This window comes from Panthera uncia, chromosome D2, assembly GCF_023721935.1.
Source record: "Panthera uncia isolate 11264 chromosome D2, Puncia_PCG_1.0, whole genome shotgun sequence".
NCBI lineage: Eukaryota > Metazoa > Chordata > Mammalia > Carnivora > Felidae > Panthera > Panthera uncia.
Window position 1 is genome coordinate 46,432,181 of NC_064818.1, and position 24,224 is coordinate 46,456,404.

At 38.5% G+C, this 24,224-nt stretch overlaps 2 protein-coding genes across 2 annotated transcripts; both read left to right on the forward strand.

Annotated features, from left to right (window-relative positions):
* The first annotated feature begins 1,340 nt into the window (after window positions 1-1,340).
* Window positions 1,341-12,043, forward strand: LOC125933349 (olfactory receptor 6C74-like). The gene is made up of 2 exons (XM_049646356.1): window positions 1,341-2,302; window positions 11,889-12,043. The coding sequence occupies exons 1-2, from the start codon at window positions 1,341-1,343 to the stop codon at window positions 11,953-11,955; spliced, it is 1,029 nt and encodes a 342-aa protein (XP_049502313.1). The 3' UTR covers window positions 11,956-12,043.
* A 1,285-nt stretch (window positions 12,044-13,328) lies between these two features.
* LOC125933353 (olfactory receptor 6C74-like) lies at window positions 13,329-14,298 on the forward strand. The gene has a single exon (XM_049646361.1). It carries the CDS (start codon window positions 13,336-13,338, stop codon window positions 14,296-14,298), a length of 963 nt encoding a protein of 320 aa, XP_049502318.1. The 5' UTR covers window positions 13,329-13,335.
* The last annotated feature ends 9,926 nt before the right edge of the window (window positions 14,299-24,224 follow it).

Genomic DNA, 24,224 nt, shown 5'->3' on the forward strand with positions numbered 1-24,224 from the left:
GCCCATCAACCCTCAGTTTATTCTCAGTTTTTAAGAGTCTCTTATGGTTTGCCTCCCACCCTCTCTAACTTTTTTTTTCCCTTCCTCTCCCCCATGGTCTTCTGTTAAGTTTCTCAGGATCCACATAAGAGTGAAAACATACGGTATCTGTCTTTCTCTGTAGGACTTATTTCACTTAGCATAACACTCTCTTGCTTACTCTTAAGGTCTTGGGTAAAGAACTCAGGCTGAACCAACTTCAGGTTAGGAAAATAACTGGTTTGGAACATGCTAATAGGAAAATGATCCCCTTGCCAATTTCTTTTTCTTTTTTCTTTTCTTTTCTTTTCTTCTTTTCTTTTCTTTTCTTTTTTCTTTTCTCTTCTTTCTTTCCTTCTTTCTTTCTTTCTTTCTTTCTTTCTTTCTTTCTTTCTTTCTTTCTTTCTTTCTTTCATGTATGTATGTATGTATGTATTTATAGAGTGTGCACCAGTGGGAGAAGGGCAGAGATAAAGAGAGACAGAATCCCAAGCAGGCTCCACACCATCAGTGCAGAACCTGATGTGGGGCTGGAACTTATGAACTGTGAGATCGTGAACTGAACCCAGATCAAGAATTGGATGCTAAACCGACTGAGCCACCCAGGTGCCCGCCCCCCACAGTTTCTATTTCCAGAGGACTGAAGTCAGTACATAGGAGAACTTCATATATTGCATATTATACCTGAAGTATAGAAATTAAAACTGTGACCCCATAAAAATATTCTTTGTGGGATGATAATCTTCATTGTTATCTGTTAGTTTTATACATTATGTGTAAACAATAATTTTCAATTTGCATTCTTTACCTTATGGACTTATTAAAGATATTTTCCGGGGCGCCTGGGTGGATCAGTCGGTTGAGCATCCGACTTCGGCTCAGGTCATGATCTCACAGTTTGAGTTCGAGCCCCATGTTGGGCTCTGTGCTGATAGCTCAGAGCCTGGATCCTGCTTCAGATTCTGTGTCTCCATCTCTCTCTGCCCTATCCCCACTCATGCTCTGTCTCTCTCTGTCTTAAAAATAAATAAAATATTAAAAAAAATATTTTCCAAAAAAGTAAAGTTGCACATTAAAATTTATTTTCAAAAATAAACAATAAGCCTTCAATTTTTACAATTTAATAATAGAAAAAGTTCAAAATCTTTTATAATACAGCATTTAAATGATACAAAATAAGCCCTCATTCAGAGTTGTAGCTGCAAGTAGTAGTTATGTTTTTAATAGTGGCCATGACTTAAATTTTTTATTCTTTGATGATAGGAATCACTTGATGATAGTGTTGTCTGTTTAACAGATCCAACAGAGTTGATGACAGAGAAATGGAGATAAACATGGAGGTGAGGAATGAGACAACAATCCAAGAATTCATTCTGGAAGGGTTTCCTGCCATCCAGTACCTGGGGAACATCTTCTTCCTGATGCATCTGCTGGCATATCTGGCCTCTATCACAGGAAATATGGTGATCATCATTATCACTTGGGTTGACCATCGCCTCCAGACACCAATGTATATTTTACTCAGCACTTTCTCTTTCTCTGAATGCTGTTTTATTACCACAGTTATTCCTAAACTGCTGTCCATCTTTCTTTCAGGAAGGCAAACAATTTCCTTTACTTCTTGTCTCACACAAGCCTTTTCTTTTCTGTTTTTTGGGTCAATAATTTTTTTCCTGATGGCTGTGATGTCCTTGGATCGATACCTGGCCATTTGCAAACCTCTGCACTACCCGGCCATCATGAACCTGAGGGTTAGTTTCCTTCTGGCTTTCTTCTGCAATGCTTTGTCCTTCATCTTGATCACTGGTCTGGTGCTCAAGGTTTCTCAGTTATCCTTCTGTGGCCCCAATGTCATCTCTCATTTCTTTTGTGACCTCGGCTCCCTGATTCATCTCTCTTGTTCTGACACTGGGTCTGTTGAAATATATGTCTTCTTCCTTGCTCTGCTTGTCATTCTGATATCTCTCATTTTAACCATCATTGCATACAGCAATATAGTAGTCACAATTGTGCGACTTCCATCAGCCAAGGAGCGACAGAAAGCTTTCTCCACCTGCTCCTCTCACCTCATCGTCCTCTCTCTGATGTACGGCAGCTGTGTCTTTATATACGTGAAACCAAAGCAAACAAATAGGCTGGACTCCAACAGGGAGGCTGCCCTTGTGAACACAGTGGTGACCCCACTGTTGAACCCTGTCATCTACACTCTGCGGAACAAGCAGGTCCACCAGGCTCTGAGGGATGCTCTGTCCAGGGTGAGGTTGCAGAAACAGAGCTTTGGAGGGTAAGTGGATCTTCTTGGTCTTCTAGTTCAATTTCCCATTATTGCAGAAATCTTTCCTATAGAATCTCTACATATAGTGATCTAGCATATGCTAATTTCATCTAGATGGGTACTATCTTACTTTGCAATGCAATACTTTTCACTATTTGAAAATTCATCTTAGTTCTCTATATTATGCTGAAGGATATCTTGATTTTCTACTCAGTGGTCTTTTATGAATTCAATTCAAACAACTAGGTTCTCTGTGGAGAACCTAGTATACATAAATCATAAAATATAATTTTTTTAAGCTAAGAATTTAAAAAGTTGTCAATAAAATAATAATAATTGCTGGTACATTCTTATGCTTGAGTTTTCTGATACCTAAGAAAACATAGAAAACATTACCATTTTATGTATTCATGGTTTGAAATTTTAGAAACAAATTGTTTCTGAAAATTACATAAAGTCATATAATAGCCTAATGAAAATTAATGGTATTTCATTAATTGTATCTTTTATGTAAATGAACCAGCAGTAAGCTGGTTCTTTCTTTGGGTCAATTGGTTTTAGAGGCATAAGTAGCTCAGGGTAACCTAGAGGTGGTTAGGCACTTTGACATTGTCATCTTCTAGTGTATCAAATGTAACCAATAAAATTGTCTTTAATTCTTTCTTGAAACATAAATAAAAGGCAAAACTTTTTAATTTGTTCAACTTTTCCCCCTGTAATTGATATTGCCAAGGCTTGGTCCCAGTAGGTTACTGAAAAATAGGTGATCCCACTACCAGATTCTCTCCCCACATGTAAGAGATATTTTCTCCCAATGTGATTTTAGGTGTGGGAGCTGCCACCATCTTTCAGGTTAAGCTAAATTATGGTCAACATTTTATGCAGCAAACTAACAGAACTCATAATTAGGAAAGTTTAAAAGGAAAATGAATGCATTGATAATTAAAAAATGGATTAAAATTGGGTCAGTTATTGTGTTTGTAGCTTCTTGGAGTAGGTGGCTCCCTCCCCACTGAAGACAATTGGCCCTAATGGGAAGTAGTACCTGTCACATCTGACACGACATGTACATGGTGTGCATTTGATTTTTACTGTGTCTGATTTGATTGTGTATATTCCTTTCCTGCTTGATTTGATAATTCCTTATATTTAAGGCATATTCTGATTAGGAAGAACTTTAGACTATCAAAGAATGTTGAGTGATTTAGATTTTTATGTCTGGGAATTGTCTGATTATAAACTGTCCTGGGGGTTATGGTCTTCCAAGGACTGTTGTGTCTATGTCCCTCCTTTCTCCAAAGAAGAAGATAATTTCTGAACCTAATCTAAAGGCAGGGAACTCCTGAGAATTATCTGCTTTTGGTTTCTGTGCATTAGATAAAATAGCCACCTCTTCCAATTTTCACAGCCTGACCTCATGAACCAGACTAGTGTAGGGGATGAACCTCTAGGTATTTTTGTAGATGCTATTTATTAAGTTGAGGTAGTTACCCTGTACTCCTAGCTTATTATGAGTTTATTTTTGTTTTTTATCATGAATGAGCAGGGAAGATACTCCTTGCTTGACTCAGATGAAGCCACTAGAAGAAGGTATGGTTTTTCTGTTGGTATTTGGATGGAGTAGGGTTAGTATTGATAAAAATTCCGTTATTAGGGCATTCTTCTCCAAGTTTGGGTTAGGGGGAAAAGTTTTGTTTTTGTTTTTTTTTAACTATTTAAAAGAATCTGTCGGTTCTGAGTTGGAGGCTTCTGAAGCACCCTGTCTGGGATATATGAAAGGCAATGAGGTATCTCAGTATGTGGATCCTAAGAAACTTAACAGAAGACTACAGAGGAGGGGACAGGGGAATAGTTACAGAGAGGGAAGGAGGAAAACCATAAGAGACTCTTAAATACTGAGAACAAACTGAGGGTTGATGGAGGGTGGGGGAGAGGGGAAAGTGGGTGATGGTCATTGAGGAGGGCACCTGTTGGGATGAGCACTGGGTGTTGTATGGAGACCAATTTGACAATAAATTATATTTAATATAAAAAATTAAAAAAAAATAAAGGCAATAAAGAAACCCAGGGAAACGACTGCCATATCATTCCTCAAGTCCCAAGGTCCCTAGGCCATCTACTATCTTCTTTCTATTTTTCAGAATCTTTCTGTCATTCTTTGTTGTGTTATGTCCAGGGTATCTAATTTAAAGAGGGAAGACCTGGGGGGGAAAGGGTTATTTCACCTCGGTGGAACAGAAAGTCCTTAATTAACTCCTTGAAATCAGTTATTTTAGAATGAAAAGTATTACTTTGTTAAAGATGTTTCTCATATGACAGCCCATGAAAATTGAAGGATTGATTCACAGAGGAAACTTCTTAGTATTAGTAGGTATACAATTTGCAGAGAAGGTGTCAATTTCAGGAGAAATAAACTAGGGAGTTGAAAAAAATTCAATGTTTTGGTTTGAGTTACTCCAGAAGCAGACCCAGAAGCAAGAATTTGAAGACAAGTAGTTTACTGGAGAGTTTATTCTATGAATGACCAGTAGGGAGGAGGGAAAGTGCTATAGTAAAAAGAATTGTGTATTACCAAGCCAGTTACCCTTCTGGGAAATTGGAGCCCAATCTCACTGTGGAATTCTGTGTGCAGTATAATACATTCTTATGAATTATTCAAACCCAGAAGAAAAGAAGATGGGGTATGTATATAACAATTCTGCACCCATCATCCATTGAGGATTGCTTGTGGGAGTGTTCTTTCGCTAGCCCTTCTGGCTTGTCTTATGCACAGAAAAATGTGCTCCCAGGGCCAAAAATAGTGCACTGACAGAGTTTGCAGGAATTTATAGTAAACAACCTATAGGCTGCCTGTCAAGTTGAATCCAAGGTAATATGGGTGGGGCCTAGCAGTGTCTTCTTCAATCCACCCTTTACACTAATTAGATTCACTTGCCCACCACCTTAAATTCACACTGTTAAAAAAGAATCAGTCAGAAATGAATAATGCAAAACCTGAGATTGGAAACAGGCTTGATGCAATGAACAGTATGCTGGAAGAAACAGAGGAATGAGTTAGTGATATAGAAGACAAAATAATGGAAAATAAGCTGAACAAAATAGAGAAGTAAAAAATTATAGAATATGAGAATAGACTTAGGGAACTCAGCAACTTCATCAAACACAATAACATTCATATTATAGGAGTCCCAGAAGAAGAAGAGAGAGAAAGGGGGCAGAAAATTGAGGAAATAATAGCTGAATATCTCCCTAATCTAGGGAAAGAAACAGATATCCAAATCCAGGAGGCACAAAAAGTTCCCATCAAAATAAACAAAAGTAGGCCAACACCAAGATGTATTGTGGTTAAATTTGCAAAATACAGCAATTAAAAAAAATCCTAAAAGCAGCAAGACAAAAGAAGTCCTTAACTTACAAGGGAAGACTCATAAGGCTAGCTGTAGATTTCTCAATAGAAACTTGGCAACTGGAAGGGAGTGGCATAATGTATTTATAGTACTGCATGGGAAAAATATGCAGTCAGGAATGCTTTATCCAGTAAGGCTATCATTCAGAATAGAAAGAGAGATGAAGAGTTTCTAAGACAAACAAAAACTAAAGGAGTTCGTGGCCACTAAACCAGCCCTGCAAGGAATATTAAAGGGGACTCTTTGAGTGTAAAGAAACACCAAAAGTGGGGCGCCTGGGTGGCTCAGTCGGCTAAGCGGCCGACTTCGGCTCAGGTCATGATCTCGCGGTCTGTGAGTTCGAGCCCCGCGTCGGGCTCTGTGCTGACAGCTCAGAGCCTGGAGCCTGTTTCGGATTCTGTGTCTCCCTCTCTCTGACCCTCCCCCGTTCATGCTTTGTCTCTCTCTGTCTCAAAAATAAATAAACGTTAAAAAAAAATTAAAAATAAAAAGAAACACCAAAAGTGACAAAGATGAGAAAGAATCTCCAACAGCAATGACAAATCAAGTAATAAAATGTCACTAAATACATATCAATAATTACTCTGTATTGGACTAAATTCTCTAACCAAAAGACATAGGGAGCCAGAATGGATCAAAAAGCAAGACCCACCTATATGCTGCCTAGAAGAGACTCATTTTAGACTTAAAGGCACCTGCATATTGAAAGTGAGGGGATGGAGAACCATTTATCATGCATATAAATCAAAGGAAAGCCTGAGTAGCAATACTTATATCGACAAAATAGACTTTAAAACAAAGACTAGCAAGAGATGAAAAAGGGCACCATATCATAACAAAGGGGACAATCCAACAATGAGATATAAAAGTTGTAACTATTCATGCACCCAACATGGAGACACCCAAATATATAAAACAATAACAACCATAAAATAACTCATTGGTAATAATACAGTAATAGTAAGGGGCTTTAACACCACCCTTACATCAATGTACAGATCATCTAAACAGAAAATAAACAAGGAAAAAATGGCTCTGAATGATACACTGACCAGATGGACTTAGAAATATTCACAACATTCCATCCTACAACAGCAGAGTACACATTCTTTTCAGTGCAAATGGGATAGTCTCCAGAATCCATCACATATTAGGTCACAAATAAGGCCTCAACAAATACAAAGAGACTAGGTGCAAATGGGACATTCTCCAGAATAGATCACACAGTGGTAGCAAATCAGACTTCAACAAACACAGAAAGATTGAAATCATACCATGCATTTTTTTTCTGAGCACAATACTACAAAACTTGGAGTCAACCACAAGAAAAAGTTTGGAAACCCCACAAATACATGGGGGTTCAAGAACATGCAACTAAAGAATGAATGGGTCAACCAGGAATTTTGAAAAGAAATTTAAAAAGTATATATGGAAACAAATTAAAATGAAAGCACAGTGGTCCAAAACTTTTGGGATGCAGCAAAAGCAATTCCAAGAGGAAATTATATGGCAATACAGGCCTACCTCAAGAGTCAAGAAAAATCTCAAATAAACAACCAAATCTTACACCTAAAGGAACTAGAAAAAGAACAACAAATGAAACCTAAAGCCAGCAAAAGCAGGGAGATAAAGATTACAGGAGAAGTAAATGATATAGAAAAGCCCCCAAAAAGAGTAGAACACATCAGTGAAACTAGGAGCTGGTTCCCTGAAAAAATTAGTACAATTGATAAACCTTCAGCCAGACTTATCAAAAAGAAAAGAGAAAGTACCCAAATAAATAAAATCACACATGAGAGAGGAGCAATAAAAACCAACACCACAGAAATATAAACATCCAGAAGAGAATATTATGGGAGTGCCTGAGTGGCTCAGTCAGTTAAACATCCAACACTTGATTTTGGCTCAGATCATGATCTCATGGTTCATGAGATAGAGCCCTACATCAGGTTGCGCACTGACAGTGTGAAGCCTGCTTGGGATTCTCTCTCTTCCTCTGCCCCTCCCCTGCTCATGAACATGCACTTTCTCTGAAAATAAATAAACATTTAAAAATAAAATAAATCACATTTTTTAGAACAACAAAAAAGAAGACAATATTACAAAAAATTATATTCCAATAAATTGGACAATCTGGAAGATATTGATAAATTTTTAGAAACATATAAACACCCCAAACTGAAGCAGGCAGAAATAGAAAACTTGAACAGACTGATAACCAGCAAAGAATTTGAATCAGTTATAAAAAAAAGTCTCCCAACAAAAAAAGTCCAGGGCCAGATGGCTTCACGGGTGAATTTTAACGAACTTTTAAGGAAGAATTAACACCTATTCTTCTCAAACTGTTCCAAAAATAGAAATAGAAGGAAAACTTCCAAACTCATTCTATCAGGCCAGCATTATCTTGACACCAAACCCAGACAACAATTCCACTACAAAGGAGAAATACAGGCCAATGTCCCTGATGAACGTGGATTCAAAAATTCTAAATAATGAAAGACAGATATCATATGTTTTCACTCATATGTGGATCTTGAGAAACTTAACAGAAGACCATGGGGGAAGGGTAGGGGGAAAAATAGTTACAAACAGAGAGGGAGGGAGGCAAACCATAAGAGACTTTTAAATACGGAGAACAAACTGAGGGTTGATGGGTGTGAGGGGAAAGGGGAAAATGGGTGATGGGCATTGAGGAGGGCACTTGTTGGGATGAGCACTGGGTGTTGTATGTGAGCCAATTTGATAATAAATTATATTTAAAACAAAACAAAACAAAAACAAATTCTAAATAAAATAATAGCAAATTGAATCCAACAATATATTAAAAGAATCATTTACCACAATCAAGTGGGATTTATTCTGGGGCTGCAAGGGTGGTTCAATATTTGCAAATCAATCAATGTGATATACAATATTAATAAAAGAAAGGATAAGAACCATCCGATCCTCTCAATAGATGCAGAAAAAGCATTTGACAAAGTACAACATCCATTCATAATAAAAACCCTCAACAAAGTACGGTAAGAGGGAACATACATCAACATTTTAAAGGCCAAATATGAAAAACCCACAGCTAATATGAACCTTAATGGGGAAAAACTGAGAGCTTTTCCTCTATGATCAAGAATAAGACAGCGATGTCCTCTTTCACTGCTGTTCTTTAACATTGTACTGGAAATCCTAGCCTCAGCAATCAGGCAACAAAAAGAAATAATGGCCCCCATATTGGCAAAGAAGAAGACAAAGTTTCACTATTTGCAGGTGACATGATACTCTATAGAGAAAACCCGTAAGACACCACCAAAAAATTGTTAGAACTGACTTACAAATTCAGTAACATTGCAGGATACAAAATCAATGTATAGAAATCTGTGGCATATCTAGACACCAATAATGAAGCAGGAGAAAGAGAAATTAAGAAATCAATTCCATTACCAATGCAACAAAAGCAATAAGATACTAAAGAATAAACCAACCAAAGAAGTGAAAGACCTGTACTCTGAAAACTATAAAACACTGATGAAGAAAACTGAAAGGACACAGAGAAATGGAAAGACATTCATGCTCATGGATTGGAAGAACAAATATTGTTAAAATGTCTATATTACCTATAGGAATCTACACATTTAATGTAATCCATATGAAATTACCAACAGTATTTTTCACAGAGCTAGTACAAACAATCCTAAAATTTGTATGGAACCACAATAGCCACAGCAACCTTGAAAAGGAAAAGTAAAGATGGGGGCATCATGATTCTGGATTTCAGGTTATATTACAAAGCTGTAGTAATCAAAACAATATGGTAATAGAGCAAAAATAGACACATAGATCAATGGAACAGAATAGAAAATGCAGAACTGAGCCACAACTACGTGGTCAATTAATCTTTGGCAAAGCAGGAAAGAATATCCAATGGAAAAAAGACAGTTTCTTCAACAAATGGTGTTTGGGAAAACTGGACAGCAACATGCGAAAGGATGAAACTGCACCGCCTTCTTTCACTATACAAAAAGATAAATTCAAAATGGATGAATGATCTAAACGTGGGACAGGAAACCATTAAATCCTAGAGGAGAATACAGGCAGTTACCTCTTTGACATAGGCCATAGCAATTTCTTTCTAGAAATGTTGCTGAGGCAAGGTAAAAAAAAGCAAAAATATTGCATTGAGACTACATCAAAAAACATGAAGAAATATTGGTATTGGAGAGCCATGAAGGCACTATCCAGAAAAGTGGAACAATTTGAAATATTTGTTGGTGTCAGTTCACCACCCCTTATGCTAGATACAAAGTGTAATTAGTTCAGCTCATTTCTTTGAGTGTCCCCTTTCTAAACCTTTCCATCAAACCACATGGAGACTCTCTCCTCCCACCCTCCCACTGTTGTGTTGGCATTGGTGCTCCCCAGGTGTAAGGTATTTCTGCACCATGAATCTGGCACTGAATAAAATTAATACCCCATGCAAAGGATCCTTTATCTGAGCATTAAAATGTATAGTCTCACTTTGTTTCAGCTTCTGTAACTCATCTCCCATATTCTTTATTTTTCCTAACTTCCAACTGAGAATATTACCATGGAACCCAGGTTTGGCCTGGATTGAAAGCAAAGTGTGTTGATGGAGAGATGTTATAAAAATGATTTTGTCTATTAGTGGAAGGGTGGAACCCACATGAAACTTGTGAAAGTTTCTGTAATATTTGCCTTGACCTTTACAATATGACCAATACTTATGAAGGAAGATTCAAGCAGAACAAATTTCCATACAGCTACCATATGCCCCAGGGTTGCCTGCAAATACACTTGGGAGTGTAGTCCACTTCTCTGTATTTCAATGGGAAGCCAAGGCCACGGAAAAATGGATCACTCCTGCCACTGCAGCCTAGCTGAGGTACCGAGGAGAGGAAGCAGTTTTTCAAGCCAATGGTTGCTATGGATACAGCTTCTCCACCCTAAGGCTCACATCTCTTCCTCTATTCCATCTAGAAAGAATCTGAGGATCCACTTCTCAGATACTTTCAAAGAGAGAGGGTCCTGCCAGGTTAGAGATTTTATAGAAACCACTAAGTATTCCTTTTCTTCCCTGAAGAGGAAGAAGTGTGTGCTTTCCTTTTCAAGGATATTGTGGAACAAAATTAAAATACCTTTTAGATGAAAATATGCAATGAAAAGAATCATAGCATTGGTAGAAGCATGAAGAATGGTTGACCAAGAAAGGTGGACTTCACCAGTATCTTCCCAAAAGACTGATGAAAGCCAGGGTGTAAACAAGCTCTTACTCATAAAATCTGTTCTTTTAACAACTATGCTCTGGCATATACCACATGTAGAAAATTGTAGTCTGGACTTGTACCTCAAATTAGTAGCAACATTCAGCTTGGGATTTTAGAAACCCTTGGGAAATTGTCATATAGTTTTCTTGAAAACTCTTGGCAGAGAACAGTGTGGACATCTGGGAATCAGTGTCACCATAAATAATGAGAAGATAAATATAAGGGTTGCCCTAGTAACTTTTTCTCAACAGTGACCAATTAGCTGCCCCCAGGACACCAGCCGTGCCTTTACTTTCTGCCCCTGTGTCTTCATCATTTAGTAAAATTAGGGGGCTGCACTCTCTGCTCACTGGCTGGGTCCATCCTGTTTGGTGACCAAACAGTCTTATATAAAAAATATCAGAGAGCCTCAGACTTGCATGTCAGCAGATTCTCATTGTCAATGCAGTAAAACAAGGATGCTTCTCTATATGGAAAGGTGAAGATATGATGGAGGAGCATGGTGGAGTACAAGGTATCTTGGAGCAGGTGCACCAGTGACAGTGGAGCACTACGGCAGAAGGACCTTGCCTCAGGACCCAGGGATAAACCTATAAGAAGCCGGTGAATGAGGTAGACCACAATGTTGCATGTTAGGCGGACTTTTACCCACTTGGGAGAAGAACCCTAAGTCTGAGATTCCAGCTCTAGCCCAGAATTGGCAGTAGTGAAATGTGGTTGTTTTACTCCAGCTGCTCCTTTCTGGGGTGTCGGTGGTCAAGGCTGCCATGTAGCCTTGCTGTGGTATGAAACATTTTGGGCTATAGAAAGAGGGCTTTGTCAGCCAGACACTGGCAACATGGGATGCATATTCACCCTACTGTAGGACAACAGGCTATGATAAATGCGTTTAATTCTCTCCTTTCCTCTCAGCCCACAGCAAGCTCTGGATTTCTTGGAAGATAATAGTTGCAAGAGGAGGAAGTCCTGCCTGCCATGAGGTGACTCCTATGTGTGACTGGCCAAAGGGACCGTGGTGATTTGTGGACTTACTGGGGACAACCGGAACAGAAGCAGAAGCTCCTTCAGGCTGGGGGTGAGCACTTTGGTTTCACAGGCAGCACTTCAGGGGATCTGGCCCACAGTGGGTTAGTGAGAGTGACACATTCCACACTCCCAGTGTTTAGCCTATTTTTGAGATACTAGAGCCAAACACCATCTTGAGAAAAGTCATTGATTGAGAGGACTGAAGAGAGAAGAATGTTCACTGAGTTTCATGGAAGAGTCAGTGTATGTGTGCCAGGTTCCCAGAATATCCTCTTAAGTAGGTTAATCCTGTGACCTACTGTCAGTCCCACTGCCCTCACAGGCCAGCATGAACCCAAGGGGTGGGTGGTCAATTCTGGACTTACAGTTCATGTCCTGTTGTTGAGCAGCACCCAATGTCTCTGGTCTCTAGTTTCTTCTATAAAATTCTTGAGCTAAAGTAGATGCTCTCTAAGCCCTGTGTCATTCCACAGGCCAGTAACTCATCAGTGATTATAACTAAGGGTAGAAACAAGTAAGCTATGAAGCTAATCTTTCACTTAAGGTTGAGAAATCATCAACAATAAATTTACTCCCATTTTAAAATGTTTTGTCACCGCATTTGGAAACAGCAGGTACTCTGGAGTTGGGTATTCTGGCTAAAGTCCCAGCTATGTGACCCAAGTTCTCTGGAACTCTCTAAACCTCAGTTTCTGCTTCTATAAAATAAGGGGTTCATAGTTATTGTGAAGAGTCATAGAAATAGTGAATTTCAATGACCCAACACAGAACAAGCATAGATCCTCAACAGATGATGATGATGACAGCTTGGGCAACAGAATGTGTTGCATTATTAAAAGGGATATTCAAAGGGAATGTTACTAACATTACTCTTATGTTTACTTACAAACTGATAATATCATTAAAAACAATAAAATATATAACTACAAAAATGTCAATAACCCTGCCTACGGCTGATGCTATATTTAAGCATTATATTAAAGATCATAGCATTACAGTTAGACTTGAGGAGCAACAGGAAACATTAGCATCATATGTCAAGTGAGTTACACGCTTTAATTCTCACAAGAACATGAACAGGTAGATCTTATCAGTTTCATTTTGCTGAGGGTGAAAATGAAGTTCACAAGGTTAGCTAACTTTCCAAAGATGACCCATCTGAGGGGTTAGAACACACTGTTGAGCTAGTATTGAATTCAGGTCCATCTGATTCAAGAACCAATTGACTAAACTACTTAGCCATCAGTCTAGCCACCTTCTTGGATAGGCAAATACCTTAAGCATGCTCCTCTAAAAGCTTGTGGTTGCTGATTTTAGGTTAAGACCAGCAGGGATGATGCTGTGGAAAGAGATGCCCATGGAAATGGGGAACGGGACCACTGTCCAAGAATTCACCTTGGAGGGGTTTCCTGCCATCCAACACCTGGGAAAGGTCCTCTTCCTGGTGCACCTGCTGGCCTACCTGGCATCCATTACAGGCAATGCTGTCATAGTCACCATCACCTGTGCTGACTCCCGGCTCCAGACACCTATGTACTTTTTCCTCAGCATTTTCTCCTTCTTTGAGTGTTGTTTCATAAGTGCTGTTATTCCTAAGTTGCTGGTCATCTTTCTTTTAGGCCGGCAAACCATTTCCTTTCTTGCCTGTTTCATACAAGCCTTTGTGTTTGTCTATCTGGGAGCAGCAGGTTTCCTCCTCATAGCAGTGATGTCTGTGGATCGGTACATGGCCATTTGCAAGCCTCTGCATTACCCAACCATCATGAACCTCAAGACTTGCTTCCTCTTGGTCACTGCCTGCTTCACTTTGGCCTTCACTCTCATCACTAGTCCGGTAGTAAAGGTTTCCCAGTTATCCTTCTGTGGCCCCCATGTCATTCCCCACTTCTTCTGTGACCTTGGTGCCCTGATTCATCTCTCCTGTTCTGACACAAGGTCTGTTGAAATGTTGGTCTTTGTCCTTGCTTTGTTGATCCTTTTGACATCCCTTATCATAACTGTCATTGCATACAGCAACATAGTAGTCACAATTGTGCGACTCCCATCAGCCAAGGAGCGACAGAAAGCTTTTTCCACCTGCTCGTCTCACCTCATTGTCCTCTCCATGATATACGGCAGCTGTGTCTTTATATACGTGAAACCAAAGCAAACGAACAAGCTGGACTCCAACAGGGAGGCTGCCCTTGTGAACACAGTGGTGACCCCGCTGTTGAATCCTGTCATCTACACTCTGCGGAACAAGCAGGTCCACCAGGCTCTGAGGGAGACAATGTGCAGAATGAAAATATCAAGATAAAAAAAATTATATGGCCTTGGCATGGAAGTCTTCAGAGAATCATCGTCTTCATTCTCGCCAATGTGACAGTCCATAGGGTTGTAGTGCTGCGTCTCTGGAAGATGTCACTTCCCCTTTGTACATCCCTAGCAAAACAGAAATCTATTTTCTAGGCCACATTTTACTTGGATGTGCAAAACTATCTCTCCCTAAATATCCCACATGTATGTTTTGAAAATGTTTATTTCTGTAATTTGAGAGAGAGAGATGGGGGGCAGGGAAGCTCAGAGAGAGAGAGGGAAGGAGAGAGAATCCTGATAGGGTCCAAACCCCACATGGAGGCCCAATGTGTGGCTGGATCCCATGACTGTGAGATCATGACCTGAGCCAAAATCAAGAGTCAGACACTTAACCAACTGAACCACCCTACTGCCCCTAAATATTCCACATATTGATGACAATCGATTAATTGCAAGATCCTTTACTGAATTTTGATTCTTATCTCTGATATAAACCATGTGCTTGAAATTTCTAAAATTTAGTAATTTATACTCTTTTTATTTCATTTCTATCTAGCCATGAACATGACTCAACAGAATTAATAAATATTTACCAAAGGCATTTAGATAGCTAAAATGATAGATGCTTGTATATTAGGTTGTGGTTATGAAGAAAATGACAGAAATAGTACCAATGCTTGGGTCTACATTCCCTTCATGCTTAGCCCAAGGAAATAATGGTCATAGTACCCATTATCTTGGAATATATATGGTTTGCATCAGGTGTGCTCTTAAATGCTGTCCTTGGCCTTTAGCTTAGCTACATACATATGCATCATTCTCATGCTGGAGAGGAACAGAATTGTTCTCAGTCTTAGAACATTCTGTAAGGATAGAGAATAACCACAGCATGTCACAGCTGACCAATGATGCTATTTGCCTAAATTATTTATTCATAATCAGCCCCTCAGATGCATGAATACTTATGATTTGTTCCTATATAAAAGCTGTTACCACAGAATGTTTGTGTGTTAGTATAAGGGAGCACATGTTTCATATTTCTGTAATTTCTTCCAAAGTCTAAGTTGGTGTAATCTAAGTTATTTGCCTATCTTCTTCACATTACTAATGAAAATAAACAAATTAAGCCTTTTTTCCCCCTGGCTGACTTGTGTTGTCAACGATAAGGTTTTGTTCTGATTGATAACCTATTTTAAAACCAATATTTCCATCATCTCAATCTTTAAACTTTGTGTACCTTTAGCACTTATTTTCCAGATAGAATGTGTCTCCTATTTCTTCAGAAGAATCATCTCTAAAAATATTAAAAACACAAGAAACAACAGTCTTGGCAAGGATGTTACGAAAGTGGAACCCCCTTACAATGTTGGTAGGAAAGAAAACTGGTGCAGCCACTCTGGAAAACAGTATGGAAGTTCCTCAAAAAGTTAAAAATAGAACAATCCAGCAATTGCACTACTAGGTTTTTACCCCCAAAATACAAAAAATATTAATTTGAAGGGATGCATGCACCTCAGTGTTTGTTGCAGCATTATGAGTAATAGCCAAGCCAAATTATGGGAAGAGCCCAAATGTCCATCAACTGATGAATGAATAAAGAAGATGTGGCATGCATATATGTGGAATATTACTCTGCCATAAAGAGAATATAATTTTGCCATTTTCAATGACATGGATGGAGGTAGAGAGTATTATGCTAAGCATAGTAAATCAGTCACAAAGACAAATACCATATGATTTCACTCATATGTATATTTTAAGAAGGAAAACAAACGAGCATAGGGCAAAAAAAAAAAAAGACAAGAAACAGACTCTTAACTATAGAGAACAAACAGATGGTTACCAGAGGGTAGGTGGGTGGAGGGATGAGTTAAATAGGTGATGCGAATTAAGAAGTGCCCTTGTGATGAGCACTGGGTGATATATGTAAGTGTTGAATCATGAAATTGTACACCTGAAACTAATATTACACTGTATATTAACTAACTGGAATAAAAATACAAACTTAAAAAATAAAAAGATTAAGGTAATTATTTTTGTCTGCTTTTTATTATTATATTTTATTCTCAAGTTAGTTAACACACAGCATAGTCTTGGCTTCAGGAGTAGAACCCAGTGATTCATCACTTACGTATATCACCCAGTGCTCATCCCAACAAATGCCCTCCTTAATACCCATCACCCATTTATCCCACATCTCCCAAACCCCCAAACCCATCGACCCTCAGTTCTCTGTATTTAAGAGTCTCTTATGGTTTGCCTCCTTCTCTGTTTTTATCTTATTTTTCCTTCCTTTCCCCTATGGTCATCTGCTAAGTTTCTCAAATTCCCCATATGAATGAAATCATATGATACATGTCTTTCTCTGACTTATTTCACTTAGCATAATACCCTCCAGTTCCATCCATGTTGTTGCAAATGACAAGATTTCATTCTTTTTGACTGCTGAGTAGCATTCCATTGAATACATATACAACATTTTCTTTTTTTAAATTATATTTCATTTTTTAATTTACATCCAAATTAGTTAGCATATAGTGCAACAGTGATTTCAGGAATAGATTCCTTAATGCCCCTAACCCATTCCTTAATGCCCACAACCCCTCTAGTAACCCTCTGTTCTTCATATTTAAGAGTCTTTTATGTTTTGTTCCCCTTCCTGTTTTTATATTGTTTTTGCTTCTCATCCCTTGTGTTCATCTGTTCTATGTCTTAAAGTCCTCATATGAGTGAAGTGATATGATATTTGTCTTTCTCTAATTTCGTTCACCCTCTAGTTCCATCAACATAGTTGCAAATGGCAAGATTTCATTCGTTTTGATTGCCGAGTAATACTCCATTGTATATATATATACCACATCTTCTTTATCCATTCATCCATCAATGGACATTTGGGCTCTTTCCATACCTTGGCTATTGTTGACAGTGCTGCTATAAACATTGGGGTGCATGTGCCCCTTTGAAACAGCATACCTGTATTCCTTGGATAAATACCTAGTAGTGCAAAGGCTGGGTTGTAGGGTAGTTCTATTTTTAATTTTTTGAGGAACCTCCATACTGTTTTCCATGGTGGATGCACCAGTTTGGATTCCCACCAGCAGTGCAAAAGAGATCCTTTCTCTCTGCATCCTTGCCAACATCTGTTGTTGTCTGAGTTGTTAATGTTAGCCATTCTGACAGGTGTGAGGTGATATCTCATTGTGGTTGCGATTTGTGTTTCCCTGATGATGAGTGATATTGAGCATTTTTTCATATGTCAGTTTGCCATCTGGATATCTTCTTTGGAGAAGTGTCTATTCATGTCTTTTGCCCATTTCTTCACTGGATTATTTGTTTTTTGGGTGTTGAGCTTAATAAATTCTTTAAAGATTTTGGATACTAACCCTTTATCTGATATGTCATTTGCAAATATCTTCTCCCATTCTGTCGTTTATCTTTTAGTTTTGCTGATTGTTTCCTTCACTGTGCAGAAGCTTTTTGTTTTGACGAGGTCCCAATAGTTCATTTTTGCTCTTGTTTCCCTTGCCTCCGGAGATGTGTTGAGTAAGAAGTTGCCGTGGCCACGGTCACAGATGTTTTTGCCTGCTTTCTCCTTGAGGATTTTGATGGCTTCCTGTCTTACATTTAGGTCTCTTATCCATTTTGAGTTTATTTTTGTGTGTGGTGTAAGAGTGGTCCAGGTTCGTTTTTCTGCATGTTGCTGTCCAGCTTTCCCAGCACCACTTGCTGAAGAGACTGTCTTTATTCCATTGGATATTCTTTCCTGCTTTGTCAAAGATTAGTTGGCCATATGTTTGTGGGTCCATTTCTGGGTTCTCTATTTTCTTCCATTGATCTGAGTGTCTGTTTTTGTGCCAGTACCATACTGTCTTGATGATTACCACTTTGTAATATAGCTTGAAGTCCAGGATTTTGATGCCTTCTGCTTTGGTTTTCTTTTTCAAGATTGATTTGGCTATTCGGGGTCTTTTCTGGTTCCATAAAAATTTTAGGATTGTTTGTTCTAGCTCTGTGAAGAATGCTGGCATTATCTTGATAGGGATAACATTGAATATGTAGATTGCTTTGGGTAGTATTATTTTAACAATATTTGTTCCTCCTATCCAGGAGCATGGAATAGTTTTCCATTTTTTTGTGTCTTATTCAATTTTTTTCATAAGCTTTCTATGTTTTTAAGTGTATAGATTTTTCACCTCTTTGATTAGATTTATTCGTAGGTATTTTGTGGTGTTTTGTGCAATTGTAAATGGGATTGATTCCTTGATTTCTCTTTCTGTCACTTCATTGTTAGTGTATAGGAATGCAACTTATTTCTGTGCATTGATTTTATATCCTGCCACTTTGCTGAATTCTTGAATCAGTTCTAGCAGTTTTTTGGTGGAATCTTTTGGGTTTTCCATATAGAGTATTATGTCATCTGCAAAGAGTGAAAGTTTGACTTCCTGGCCTATTTGGATGCCTTTTATTTCTTTGTGTTGTCTGATTGCTGAGGCTAAGACTTCCAATACTATGTTGAATAACACTGGTGAGAGTGGACATCCCTGTCTTGTTCCTGACCTTAGGGGGAAAGCTCTCAGTTTTTCCCCACTGTGGATGATATTAGCATTGTGTCTTTTGTATATGGCTTTTATGATCTCGAGGTATGATCCTTCTATCCCTACTTTCTTGAGGATTTTTATCAAGAAAGGATGCTCTATTTTGTCAAATGCTTTCTCTGCATCTATTGACAGGACCATATGGTTCTTGTCCTTTCTTTTATTGATGTGATGAATCTCATTGATTGTTCTGCACATAATTGAACCAGCCCTGTATCTCGGGTATAAATCCCACTTGGTCGTGGTGAATAATTTTTTTTAATGTATTGTTGGATCCAGTTGGCTAATATCTTGTTGAGGATTTTTGCATCCATGTTCTTCAGGGAAATTGGTCTATAGTTCTCCTTTTTAGTGGGGTCTTTGTCTGGTTTTGGAATCAAGGTAATGCTAGCTTCATAGAAAGACTTTGGAAGTTTTCCTTCCATTTCTATTTTTTAGAACAGCTTCAAGAGAATAGGTGTTAACTCTTCCTTAAATGTTTGGTAGAATTCCCCTGGAAAGCCATCTGGCCCTGGACTCTTGTTTTTTGGGAGGTTTTTGATTACTAATTCAATTTCTTTACTGGTTATGGGTCTGTTCAAATTTTCTATTTCTTCCTGTTTCAGTTTTGGTAGTGTATATGTTTCTAGGAATTTGTCCATTTCTTCCAGATTGCCCATTTTATTGGCATATAACTGCTTACAATATTCTCTTATTATTATTTTTATTTCTGCTGTTATGGCTGTGATCTCTCCTCTTTCATTCTTGATTTTATTTATTTTGGTCCTTTCCTTTTTCTTTTTGATCAAACTGGCTACTCGTTTATCAATTGTGTTAATTCTTTCAAAGAACCAGCTTCTGGTTTCATTGATCTGTTCTACTGTTTTGTTTTTGTTTGTTTGTTTGTTTCAATAGCACTGGTTTCTGCTCTAATCTTTATTATTTCCTGTCTTCTGCTGTTTTGGGGTTTTATTTGCCGTTCTCTTTCAAGCTCTTTAAGGTGTAAGGTTAGGTTGTGTATCTGAGACCTTTCTTCCTTTTTTAGGAAGGCCTGGATTGCTATATACTTTCCTTTTATAACTGCCTTTGCTGCATCCCAGAGGTTTTGGGCTGTGGTGTTATCATTTTCATTGGCTTCAATGGACTTTTTAATTTCCTCTTTGACTTCTTGGTTAGCCCATTCATTATTTAGTAGGATGTTCTTTAGTCTCCAAGTATTTGTTACCTTTCAGAAACTTTTCTTGTGGTTGATTTTGAGTTTCATAGCATTGTGGTCTGAAAATATGCACGGTATGATCTAGATCTTTTTGCACTTGTTGAGGGCTGATTTGTGTCCTATTGTGTGGTCTATTCTGGAGAACGTTCCATGCGCACTGGAGAAGAATGTGTATTCTGCTGCTTTAGGATGAAATGTTCTGAATATATCTGTTAAGTCCATCTGGTCCAGTGTGTCATTCAAAGCCATTATTTCTTTGTTGATTTTCTGATTAGATGATTTGTCCATTGCTGTGAGTGGGGTGTTGAAGTCCCCTACTATTATGGTATTATTGTCAATGAGTTTCTTTATGTTTGTGATTAATTGCTTTATATATTTGGGTTCCCTCACATTTGGAGCATAAATGTTTATAATTGTTAGGTCTTTTTGTTGGATAAACCCTTTAATTATGATATAATGCCCTTCTTCATCTCTTGATACAGTCTTTATTTTAGTCTAGATTATCTGATATAAGTATGGCTACTCTGGCTTTCTTTTGTTGACCATCAGCACGATAGATGGTTCTCCATCCCCTTACTTTCAATCTGAAGGTGTCCTTAGGTCTAAAGTGGGTCTCTTGTAAACAGCATATAGATGGATCTTGTTTTCTTATCCTTTCTGTTACTCTATGTCTTGATTGGAGCATTGAGTCCATTGACATTTAGAGTGAGTACTGAAAGATGTGAATTTATTGCCATTATGTTGCTTGTACAGTTGGAGTCGCTGGTGGTGTTCTTTTGTCCCTTCTAGTCTTTGTTGCTTTTGGGGTGTGTGTATCTATCTATCTATCTATCTATCTATGTGTCTATTTAATCTTTTCTTCCCTCAGAGAGTCCCCCTTAAAATTTCTTGCAGGGTTGGTTTAGTGGTCACAAACTCCTTTAATTTTTGTTGGTCTGGGAAACTTTTAATCTCTCCTTCTGTTTTGAATGACAGCCTTGCTGGATAAAGAATTTTTGGCTTCATATTTTTGTGATTCAGCACATTGAATATATCCTGCCACTCCTTTCTGGCCTGCCAATTTTCTGTGTATAGATCTGCAAACCTGATCTGTCTTTCCTTATAGGTTAAGGACTTTTTTTCCCTTGCTACTTTCATGTTTCTCTCCTTGCCTTAGTATTTTGTGAATTTGACTATGATATGCCTTGTTGATGGTCAGTTTTTGTTGAATCTAGTGGGAGTCCTCTGTGCTTCCTGGATTTTGATGTCTGTGTCTTTCCCAAGGTTAGGAAAGTTTTCTGCTATGATTTGCTCACATAACCCTTCTACCCCTATTTCTCTCTCTTCATCTTCTGGGATTCCTATGATTCTGATGTTGTTCCTTTTTGATGATTCACTGATTTCTCTAATTCTTAAATCGTGCTCTTTTGCCTTCGTCTTTCTCTTTTTTTCTGCTTCATTATTCTTCATAAGTTTGTCCTGCATGTCACTGATTCTTTGCTCTGCCTCATCTATCCTTGCTGTTGTGGCAGCTATTCAAGATTGCAGCTGAGTTATAGCATTTTTATTTCATGCTGACTACCTTTTACTTCTTTTATCTGTGCAGAAAGGGATTCTAATCTATTTTCCACTCCAGTTAGTATTCTTATTATCATCATTCTAAATTCTGGTTCAGACATCTTGCTTGTATCTGTGTTGGTTAAGTCCCTGGCTGTCGTTTCTTTCTGCTCTTTCTTTTGGGGTGAATTCCTTCGTTTTATTATTTTGAAGGGAGAAAACAAATTGGGGTAAAAAAATCAAAATATAAAATTTAAAATCAAAATTAAAAAATTAAAGACAACACACACACAAAAGTCACATAAATGATGCCAGATCCTAGATGTGTTTTGGTCTCGGTGTTGAAAGGGGCTTGATAGATTAGAGAAAAAGGGGAAAGGAAAAAAAAAGGAAACCATTTGAAAATTTGAAAAAATGAATACACTGAAGTAGAATAAAATGTAATGATGGAAGTAAAATAGAATGTGAAAAAAATTACACGAAAGTAAAAAATATAGTAGAAAAAATTAGGGAAAATATTTTTAATAAAAACTGAAAATAAAAATAAATTTTTCTTTTTCCATATTCAAGAAAAAAGAAAAGAAATGAAAAAGAGAAAAAAGAAAAAGAAAGAAAATTTACTATATGGACTGCTGAACAGACTGATATATGATTGAAATTACTTCAGTTTCCCCTAGAAGTCAAACTGTGAAGTGCTTTATAGTCCATAAACTAAGTAGGCAGAGAGACTTGCGTTCCTGGAGAGCAAGGTTAGCCCAGTTGGGCAGGGCTTGGTATAATGACTCTGTTGTCCACTAGATGGCGCTGCTTAGCTTACTGGGGTGGATTTTTGTGGCACTTGTAGGTGCACATGCACATGTGTGGGAGAGGTGAAAATGGTGTCACCCGGCTACCCAGTCTCTAGTATTGAAACTCTGTTTTCCCTGAGCAGCAATTAAAACATCATTTGTTGTCCTTTGTCTTCAGCTTCCATACATTCCCCACTTTTACACTGTGACCAAGCCCCAGGCAGCACCTCCCTCCTAAGTTTTATCTCAGATGAAGCTGTTTTTCCTGACCCTTACTTCTGAGGGACTATCGCTTTGACCCGTTCTGCCACTCTGTGGGAGGGTCTCACCAAGCATTGGCCAGGTGCTGGTGCACCCAGGAACATTCATGGGACTGTGCCACAGCTGATGCCCAGAGACTGCAGGTGGGTGCCAGCCCGCCCCAGAAAAAGTTCGCACGATTGTGTAGCAGCAGCGTTTCAGGGATTATGGAAAATTGCAACATAAATCTGGCACCAGGCTTCAGCCTTAATGACCTTTTTCCAGAACAAGCGAATGTAGTTGTTCTCCTGGGTCCACTGGGGACTTTGCCTATGGGGGAGCCACACAGCCTCTACCAGGTGTTCTCCCCACAGGAAAACCACCTCTCCCTATGTGGCCTGAAGACCCCTCGACTTCACTCTGCTCCTGGGGATTCACCCTTCTCACCAGAGCACCACCAGGTATCAAGCTGGGCATTTCAGACTCTGCACTCCCCGTTTATAGAGTGTTAATGGAATTTAAACCCTCTCCTTTCTCCTTTCTGCCTTTTTTGTTAAGTCCCTGTAGCTGTTTCCACTTTTCCACTCTTTCTCCAGCTGCTTTTAAGGGGGGGATGCTTTTCCCATATTTTCCACCCCCCCCCCCATCTCAGTCCTTTCTCTCACGCAAAAACAGCTCCCTGCCCTCTGTGGCTTCTGTCTCCTCCAATTCACCTCTCTGAACCGTGTACCTGCTGAGTTCTGTGGTTCAGGTTGTGCAGATTGTTGCGTGAATCCTCAGATCAGTTTTCTAGGTGTGCTGGATGGTTTAGTGTTGATTTGGTTGTATTTCATGGATGCAAGACACACAAAAAAACTTCCATGGTGTTCTGCCATCTTGGCTCCTCCATATACCACATCATTGTAATCGATTCATCAGTCTATGGACATTTGGGCTCTTTCCATAATTTGGCTATTGTTGATAGTGCTGCTTATAAACATTGCGGTTCATGTGCCCTTCAAATCAGCATTTTTGTATCCTTTGGATAAATTCCTAGTAGTGCCATTGCTGGGTTGTAAGGTAGTTCTATTTTTAATTTTTTGAGGAACCACCACACTGTTTTCCAGAGTGACTGCACTAGCTTTCATTTCCACAAACAGCATAATAGGGTTTCCTTCTCTCCACATCCTCGCCAACATCTGTTGTTTCCTGAGTTGTTAATTTAGACATTTTAAAGGTGTAAGGTTGCATCTCATTGTGGTTTTGATTTATATTTCCCTGATGATGAATGATTTTGAGCATCTTTTCATGTGTCTGTTAGCCATCCAGATGTCTTTTTTGGAGAAGTGTCTATTCATGTCTTCTGCCCATTTCTTAACTGGGTTATTTGTTTTTTAAGTGTTGAGTTTGGTAAGTTCTTTATAGATTTTGGATACTAACCCTTTATCTGCTATATCATTTGCAAGTATCTTCTCCCATTCTGTCAGTTTCCTTTTAGTTTTGTGGATTATTTCCTTCACTGTTCAGAAGCTTTTTATCTTGATGAAGTCCCAATAATTCATCTTGCTTTTATTTCTCTTGCCTTTGGAGACGT

Excerpts from the sequence above, each read along its gene's own strand:
- LOC125933349 (XM_049646356.1), top strand. The coding sequence starts at position 1,341 with ATGGAGATAAACATGGAGGTGAGGAATGAGACAACAATCCAAGAATTC. Across the intron at positions 2,303-11,888 it reads CAGAAACAGAGCTTTGGAGG|CCCACAGCAAGCTCTGGATT; the intron begins GTAAGTGGATCT and ends CTTTCCTCTCAG.
- LOC125933353 (XM_049646361.1), top strand. The coding sequence starts at position 13,336 with ATGATGCTGTGGAAAGAGATGCCCATGGAAATGGGGAACGGGACCACT.